General features: G+C 64.2%; 2 protein-coding genes across 2 annotated transcripts; one reads left to right on the plus strand and one right to left on the minus strand.

Annotated features, from left to right (window-relative positions):
• Window positions 1–1,309: 1,309 nt before the first annotated feature.
• MNEG_9087 (hypothetical protein) lies at window positions 1,310–3,064 on the plus strand (the record flags this gene model as incomplete). Its single annotated transcript, XM_014042441.1, has 1 exon — window positions 1,310–3,064. The coding sequence occupies one exon, from the start codon at window positions 1,310–1,312 to the stop codon at window positions 3,062–3,064; it is 1,755 nt and encodes a 584-aa protein (XP_013897895.1).
• A 1,124-nt stretch (window positions 3,065–4,188) lies between these two features.
• Window positions 4,189–8,865, minus strand: MNEG_9088 (GTP-binding protein HflX; the record flags this gene model as incomplete). The annotated part of the gene is made up of 11 exons (XM_014042442.1): window positions 4,189–4,758; window positions 5,121–5,210; window positions 5,472–5,585; window positions 6,101–6,166; window positions 6,803–6,922; window positions 7,213–7,269; window positions 7,530–7,556; window positions 7,729–7,858; window positions 8,095–8,168; window positions 8,426–8,509; window positions 8,857–8,865. The coding sequence occupies 11 exons, from the start codon at window positions 8,863–8,865 to the stop codon at window positions 4,189–4,191; spliced, it is 1,341 nt and encodes a 446-aa protein (XP_013897896.1).
• Window positions 8,866–9,050: the final 185 nt, after the last annotated feature.

Consider the following 9,050-nt stretch of genomic DNA (forward strand, 5'->3'; position numbering starts at 1 on the left):
CATCATCAACCCTCCCTACGTCGCCCCAGGGCCCCCCTCCCCGCCCCGCCCTGATTCCCCAGGCCATTTTGGAGGCTGACACCAGCAGCCTGATGCAAAACATGGCATAGTGCAGCCCGCATCGTGTTACATGAGTTGGGGCAGCTTTTAGTTGTTTTCGGGTGAAGGAGGGGGGGTGCTGTGGGGCCGCACCACGCAAATTGTAAAGCCAAAAGGGTGCGTTCGGGACACGTCGTTGCCATGTATCATGCGACCAGACGGCACATGGCGTGGACGCGCAGCACCCCCGCCTGAAGGGAGCCGCCCTGGCAACAGTGTCCTGTTTATTGGCGGCTTGCAGCATGCTGCCCTCAGCCCCCGCAAGCAATGTCACAATAATCCGCGTCGCCCCCGACCGCCCCCTGGCCTCGCTCCGTGATGGGTGTACAACGACAATTTTCCAGAGACGGCCTTGGAACGCCTGCCACGCCAGGTCAGCAGGGGCGGCGCGCGGGGCCGCGGGGTCGTGTGTGTGTGCACGTGAGTACGTGTGCGACTCCGGATCGCAGTAGCGGGTGCTGGTAAGCATGCCCGCCATGAAGCATCCCCAGGCGCCAGCGCCCCTCGCGGTTGATGATGTGGCAGGCCCTGGAACAGGTGGCCACATTTCGCATGGCACCCTGCCTGGGCGAGGGGACCACGCACTTGGCTGTACGATGTTTGCCGCAATTCCTGCTCATGAGGTAGAAGGAGCTTCGTGGCAGCGATCCCGGACAATGACATATCGTTAAACACAATCTGCAGCTGGGCTGTACCAATGAAGCCAGGCCTTGCACATGCCACGCAATCAATCGATGGCGGTCGCCGCGACTTTGCCGCGGCGAGCGTTCTTTCATCTTTGCCGCTGTAAACATCGGCGGCCTCGGCTTTTGGTTAGTCAGCTGTAGCAGCAGCCTCCCCTCCACTGGAGAGCGAGAAGTTGGGAGCCGCCTGTTGGCGGCTGCCTCTGGCCCAGCACCTGCCGAGCGCGGCGTTCACAGCCCAAACCCATCACTAAACCAGTGCTCAGGTCATGTAAGTCGATTGAGGGATGCACTGCGTGGTTGGGCGGCATGCGCAACACCCAAACCCAGGATTGAATGATTGAAACGGTTTGGTCATGGTGGAGGTTGGGTTGGTTTTGGTTGGTCGCCTTCCAACACAGCCTCAAGGGCTTTGGAACACGTAGTAATGAGCTGTGCATTACATTTAAACTGACTTCCAAACACCTCACGACGTCGCAAAACGCAATCGATCATTTACCGTAGTCTGACAGCGGTCCGGCAGAAGGATGAGGCCGCTTATTACAGCGGCTCTCGGGGTCCTACTGGTTCTGCAAAATTCTGTAGCAGCTGATCCCGCGGCCGAGCCCCTGTCGCGGCGCTTGGCGGGGGCGCTGTCCGCCGCTTGGGGTGCCCAGCAGGCTGCGCGCACCGCTGTTGCAGCGCAGCAGTGGGACACGACCGCCGCAGCATCAGCGTTGGAGGGCATCGACGGCCTATGGCAGCGCACTGCGGCGGGCGAGTACTTCCGCCTGCTGCAGAACATCACAGACACGCTGGCGGCCGGCGGCCCACACTTCGCCGCAAGCCCCGGCGCCGTCGGCAACGGTCTGCTTACCCTGTACCTAGTGACGGGCGAGCGCAAGTACTTCCAGCAAGCGACTTCCGAATGGCAGCAGCTGCAAGCGCTCACCCGACCCCTCGGCGGCGGCGGCGGCGGCAGCCCGGCGGGCACGAGCGTCCCGCCGCCCCTCGAGAGCCTGCCTTTCTTTGCGCGGTACGCAGCTTTGGTCCGAGACGCGCCCGCCTTGGACGCCGCCGCCAAATGGACGGCTAATTATGCTCGCGGCTCGGCCGGGGCCCCTTTCAGCGGCTTCGACGCGCCGCGCATGGCCGCGTTTGGCTCAGCGCTTGTGGGCGTGCTTGACGCCTTGCCGAGTGACCACCCTGCAAGGGCGGATTTGGTGGGCCTGATGGGTGCTTACACGGACGCAGTCGTGCGGCCGGGCAGCGCCGTGGCTGGGCTGTGGCGGGACGAGCCGCAAGCACTCGGAGCCCCCAGCGGCCCAGCGCGCGCCGCCTCGTGCCTCGTGGCAAATGCCCTCGCGAAGGCCGCGCGCCGCCGCTGGTTGCCGCCGCCCGCGGCGCGCGCCGCCGCGGCGGTGGCGCGCGGCGCGTTCGCGGGCGCCGCGGCCGCGTTCTCTGTCGGCGGCGCCGCCGCCTCAGACGGCGTGTCTGCGGGTCCTGCGGCGCTGGGCGCGTGCCTGATGGCGGCCAATGAAATGGAGGCCGCCGCGCTGCCCAAGCCTGGCCGCGGCAGGGTCGTACTGCTCGACTCGTACTTCAACAATGAGTCGCGGATTGACCAGAGCGGCCACGCGCAATCGTGGCACTACAAATGGGGCGAGCGCGGCGACGGCGGGTTCTCGTTCCTCGCCGGCGTGTTTGAGCGCGCCGGGTTCGAGCTGCGGACGTTGTATGGGCCGCCCACGGCGGCGGCTCTGGAGGGCGCGGCCGTGTACATAATAGTCGACCCCGATACGGGCAATGAGTCCTCAAAGCCAAACTATGTCGGCCGCGCGGACGTCGACGCGATCCGCGGCTGGGTTGGCGCCGGCGGCGCACTCGTCCTGATGGGCAACAACGTCGGCAACTGCGAGCTCACCCGATTTAACGATCTGGCTTCCGCTTTCGGCCTGAGGTTCGCCGGGGACACGAGGGGCCGCGTCCCGGGGACGGAATTCGCGGCGGGCAAGGTCGTCATCCCGGCTGGCAACGAGATCTTCGCCCCGGGCGACCTGTTCATTAAAGAATACAGCAGCCTGCAGCTCGCCGGTGGCACGGCGCGCGCCGTGCTGAGGGACGACGGCGGGGCGGTGGTGGTGGCGGTCAGCAGCTACGGGCAGGGCAGGGTGTTTGCAGTCGGGGACCCCTGGCTGTACAACGAGTACGTGGATGGCCGGAGGCTGCCGCCAAGCTACGGCAACTTCCAGGCAGCTGCCGACCTTGTCGATTGGCTGGCGTCCGCGTCGCCAAAACCCTAGGATCGCGAGCCTGGACACAAGAATTTTGCTTTCTCTTTGCAGCATTGTTGTTTGCATGTCGTTGCGAATCCCATAGAAAGCCGTGAGTCACTGGCATGATGATCTACTGCACCCTGGAAACCACTTTGGTGGTCTGAGTTATATATGTGTCAAATAGGCTGCACGCACATATCATCATTCCTGTTGAGTTCAAGTCGAGCCTCATTATTTGACATGCAGAGTGGTGCCGTGTGGCGTCGCTGCATGCGTGCACGCCTGAACTGCATGACATCAGCACGTCATCAGCACTGCATTTACCCACCCCTGGCGCAGCACAAGGTCAGTGTTTGGTTTGTGGTGGCATGCACGTGCGCGCCGCACCTTGACGCTTTGCAAGCAGCAGCGTCATGAACAACGGATGATCCAAGTGATCGATGATAAGACGATCAGGAAGCCGTAAACAGGGCTGTAGCCAGCAATTTCATGTGCATATGGTTAAGAACGACAGCCGGGAGCGCAAGGCACCGATGTGCACAATTTGATAACGGCGGTGTGGTGGGCACACGGACAGGTGAACTGTCGCATAACCGTTTTGGCAGGCGAACCAAGGCCGGACGCCAGCGCTGCCTTGGTCAGTCAGTCTTCAGGCCCACACATCTGTGCGCAGGTGGTACTGGAGAACCTGCTTGGCCAGCGGTCTAGGGATCATTCAGAGGCGCGGCCACCTGCCGTGTGGTTGTTGTCTCGCTGCCGTTTGCAGCCTCCCGGCAAGCCCCGCTCCCTTGGTTGTGCCGTCCAGGCCTCAACTTGCTTTGCGGCTCTTGTCCAATCAATGAGCTGGGGGTGGTCAAGGGCTGCGGCACTGCCCAACATTGAGCATACCAGGACAGCAGCGCAGGCCGCATGATCGTCCAGCCGCTGCACATGCGCCCGCTGGCAACCGTGCTGGGACCCGCTCCAAATTATCCGTCCACCTCGTTGTACAAAAGCTGGGTCACTTACACGCACGTAAAAACGTTGGTACTGTAAATGCATAGAGTTGTGCACTGCAAGCTCCTTCCTGCAAGACCCCAATAGCGCATCAAAAGCCACTGGGCGCATCGACAAGCCAGCGGCGGGCACCGCGTGAGACGGGCACGCGCCCGTCAAAACAGGGCCGCCGCCACGGCCCGCTCGTCCCCAGCATACACCACCTCATCCCAATCCGGCGGCAGCCGGTGCGCAAACAGCCGCCGGCTGCCCTCCTCATCCGCGCCGGACCCGGACCCGCTCCCGCCGCGCCGCCGGCGCCGCCGCTGCCGCAGGTCTCTCAGCTCGGCGCCGGCGCCGCCGTTCTCCAGCAGCCGCGCCGCGGCCGCCAGCTCGGCGTCCTCCTCCTCGCCCTCCAGCTCCAGCGCGAGAGCCTCGACCCCATAGTAGCCGCCGACGCCCAGCCGCCCCGGCCCCTCCTCCTCGTCTTCATCGCCGTCGCTCCACCCGCCGCCCGACTCCACCCATAAGCTCCCATCTCCGACGTCCTCGAACGACCCGACCGCCGACGCCGGCGCACCGCTGTCGCCGGGGCCGCCGAGCTGGTGGGGGCGCAGCCTGCCGACCAGGTGGCGCGGCGCGGCGGCGGAGACGCGGGCGCCGCCCTCCTCGTACTCCAGGCTCTTGACGCTGCCCGTCTTGTGGAGCTCGTCGAGCAGGTCGCCGGCCGCATAGGGCAACAGCAGCTGGGGGGGGGGATTTGGGGGGAGGGGCGGAGAGGGTTTGACATTGGGAGGGGGCGCTGGAGTGTCCGTGCGGCGAGTGTCTGCGTGCGACGGCACCGCCGAGGGCCGCCGCGGCCGCAAAAGGCTGGGGGTGGCGAGGCAAGGCGCAGAGGGAATGCTGCGGTTTTCTGCAGGTATCAGAAATCTATGCCAAACCCTCCCAGACACACACACACACACACACACACACGCATACACACACACAACACACACACGCGCGCGCGTGCGCGCACACACACACACACAGACACTCACACACCATACACCATACACACACACAATACACACACGCACACACACACACAAAACACACGCACACACACCTCCATGTCCACCATGCTGGCGGCCAGTGTGTCAGCGATGACCTCCAGCAGCCGCTCAATGCCCTCACCGGTGTAACCACTGATGACGACCTGTGCGTGTGTGTGTATGTGTGCGCGTGTGTGTATATGCGTGGGTTGCGTGTGTAAGTATGCACGGGTGTGTTTGTGTGAGTAGTGTGTGTGTGTGGCAATATGGGTGAGTGTATCCAAGTGTATAATTGCGCACATGTGCATGCACACATCAGTCTGTGGGCCCATACACTCTTGCACGTGGTTGTGCAAGCCCGGGTGATACAATTGCTGGCACGTGCGCACTTCACAGCGCTGCCCGCGCGCGCGCGGCTTGCCCACCGTGTCGCTGCGGCCCGCGGCGAGCGCGCGCACTGCGTCGGGGTTTGGGCAGGCGTCTATCTTGTTCCAGGCCGTCACTATGGGGGCCCCGTGGACACGAAGCTCGTCAAGCACCTGGTGGGGGGGTTTTGAGGGGGGGGGTTGTGTCGTTGAGCTCCTCAGTGTGTGTGTGTGTGTGTGTGTGTGTGTGTGTGTGCGTGTTGTGTGAGTGTGCATGTATGTGTGTGTCTGCGTGTGTGCGTAGATGTGTGTGTGTGTGATTGTGTGTGTGTCGTGGGTGGTGGTAGGCTGCCATGCGTGGAGTTGGTGTGGGTGCGGGAGCCACGGAGAGGGTGGCGTGGGCAAGGAGGGCCGGTGACTGTGGGAGCAGCAGGGTAGGCGTCGCAAAAAGGGTGGCTGGCAGGAGGGTGGCCGGCCACCCCAAGCAGCCCCGTGTCACTGATGAGTTGGGCGCCACCGCCAAAGACTCGAGTCGTCCGGGTGTTGCGATTGGGTTGCTGCGCCGTACCCTTGACGCTGACGGACAGGCCCATGTGCCCCCGCGCAGGTAACGCCTCACCCCTGAACCCTAGACACTAGACGCTAAGGCCGAGCGGAACTGGAGGAGCGAGTGCTGCGCGGCGTCACACCTTGAGCACGGCGTCGCACTGAGCCACGGCGTTGGGGGCGGACGCGTCCAGCACGTGCAGCACGACCTTGGGGGGGTTGGTGGGGTGAGGTGCAGTGAGTGTCAATTTGGTGTGTGTGTGTGTGTGTGTGTGTGTGTGTGTGTGTGTGTGTCGTGTAGAGGGGGTAGGGGGACGCTCGTGCGGGGGTTAGGGTGCGCACGATGATGACCGGGGCAGTGGAAGCCTGGCGGGGGGATCAGGCAGCGCCCGACGCTCCGGGCTGCGCGTGGCGCGGCGCCCGCCGCCTCGGTGCGCGGGACTGCCGCAAGGCGCCCTGAAAGGTGACCCCAGCTCGCCGCGGCTCAAGGGATCCGCGCCGCGTGCAACGCCCCCCCCCCTTTCGTGGCCGCGAGACCGCTTGGCGCGCTCGGCACTTGAATAGGGCGGCCGTCAGCTTTGCCGGGAGGGGGGGAAAAGGGAGGGGGGGGGGGGCCGACCACGCCCCCCCCCCCTCCCTTAGTCCGCCGCCCAGCCTGGGCGCAACCAGCCCCCTGGGCACTGGGCTGGGTACAACCAACCCTACCCCCCTTTTTGAAAAAAATGCCGCGGTCCACCGCAACAAAATTTGACAAGGCGACCCAGCTGCGGGGCGAGCAGCGGGCAAAGCAGGGGAGCGTGCCGCAGCCACCACCAGAGCCGCCGTCAAACTCGACTTAGACTCACCCCGGCGTCTGATATTTCCTCGAGTGTGGCCGTGAAGGCGGCCACCAGCTGGGGCGGCAGCTTCTGGATGAACCCCACGGTGTCGCTGAAGAGCACCTCCAGGTTGTTGCGGAGGCGCACCTGCGCCAGATCACACCAGATCAGATCAGATCATGGTGTATCAAGCCGGACCGTTTTGGATGGCGGCGGGCGGACAGGTGCTCGGATATGGCCGAGGCGGCGCGTGGGCTGGGTGTCGGACGTGGCAGTGTTGCGTGGGTGGCTGGCGCGCGGCCGGCGGCGCTGCAGGTGCAAATGTTTGAGGGGCGGTGCAAGAAGGGGACTGGGGTCCCCAGGCGCCCCGCGTCCCCGCCAAAACACGCGCATTGCAGGGTGCAAGCGGGCGCCCGTGCGGTGCGGCGGGGGCGCACCTTGCGTGTGGTGGGGTCCAGCGTCGCGAAGAGCTTGTCCTCCGCCAGCACGCCCGCCTGGCGACAAGGGGCCGGGGTTTGGGAGGCGTCAGGGCCTTTTCGTCACCTGAAATCTGCGGCACATCCTCCTTGTCAATGCACCTCAAATGCGCGCGCGCGTGCACGCACACACACACACTCTCTCTCTCTCTCACACAGTGACACACACTGACACACACACACACACACACACACACACACACACACACACACACACACGCAAACACACACATAATCACCCTCCCGAAGAAATCACCGCATCAACAAAATTCTCCCACCTGCGTGAGCGTATTCATGAGGGTGCTCTTGGCGCGGGCGCATGCACGCAAACACACAACCAGACATGCAGCACCACACACACACACACACACACGAGCTCACGCGCAGATTCACACACGCGTGCACACACACGATTTCACACACAATTACACCATAACCTTCGTTGAGAAACAGCCGTATCATAAACAAACCACCCACCTGCGTGAGCGTGTTCATGAGGGTGCTCTTGCCGGCGTTGGTGTAGCCCACCAGCGCCACCACGGGGATGGGCGCCGCGCCGCGCCGCTCCCTGTGGGCGGCCCGGTGCCGCCGCACCTCCTGCAGTTCCCTGCCGCGTTCGAATTCGAAAATGCAAGAATTGGCGGGAAGGTGTTTTCGAACACTGTTCGATCGCTTTGATGCAGTTATGGGTTGTATCAACAGGTGCTACACATAGGGACGGGATGGCGGACAGCGACGCGGCAAGTGCCAGAGCAGGGGCGCCGGCGGGCGCACACCAGGGGCCCTGCCTGCGGCCCTTGTCCCCCACACAGACTCGCGCGCCCACCCCCTTCCCGCTCGCACCGCCGCAGCACGGCGGCCTTGTCCCGCAGCAGGCGCTTGTCGATCTCGATCTGCTTCTCTCCCGCACCCTTGACCTGCAGCGCGGCGCGGAAAACGAGGATTCCCTTTGCTAAGGCGGGCGGAATCGAAATGCCACGTAGTGCCAATCCCCTCGGCCGCAAAGGATCCCATCATAGGACTGAGATCAGATGGAATCGAAATCAGGCACAACGGCAAAGAGACCAGGAGGGGTGTGCCGGCGGGACCGGCGGGGCGTATGATGGACATTGCTGTTCGTGCTCTGCCGCGCGCTTGGGGGGGATTGCTCTCGTCGATTAGCTGTCCCCCGCACCTGGCCGCCGCCTCCCACGCGGTCGAGATGCGTCCACATGCGGGTGAGGCGCGGAAGCTGGTAGTCCGTCTGGGCCAGCTCAACCTGGATTGTTGTGATTTTTTGGGCAGTGGTGGTGGTTTTGGTGGCGGTGGGGCGAAAGCGATGACGGGGAGGAGTTTTGGGGGTCTTTCTGGGGCAAAGGCGTCGGCAAGGGGCAGCAACGGGCGCATGTATTGCTTGGGGCACGCCGTGCGAGCCGCACTGTTTGGCGGCCGGACCTCCAGCGCCGGCTGCCGCAGAGTGACCCACTGCCGCCACGCCCTTTACTTGCACGTAACCACAACACCTGCCCCCTCCTCCCTCCCTCCCACACACCCACACCCACACTTACACACCCTTTCCCCCTCCCAATACACACAAACACGCCCATCCCTCGCCCCCGCCCCCACCTGCAGCATGCCCTCCCTGGTCCGAGCCCTCTGGCTGAAGATATCCAAAATCAGCGCCGTCCGGTCCGCCACGCGCGCGGTGCGTCCGTCCCCCGAAAACGCCTTCTCCAGGTTGCGCAGCTGCCCGGGGCTGAGCTCGTCATCAAAAATGACCGTGTCGACTTTCTGGGCCGCCACGGCGCGCGCCACCTCAG

The sequence above is a fragment of the Monoraphidium neglectum genome (assembly GCF_000611645.1).
Source record: "Monoraphidium neglectum strain SAG 48.87 unplaced genomic scaffold scaffold01814, whole genome shotgun sequence".
Classification (NCBI taxonomy): domain Eukaryota; kingdom Viridiplantae; phylum Chlorophyta; class Chlorophyceae; order Sphaeropleales; family Selenastraceae; genus Monoraphidium; species Monoraphidium neglectum.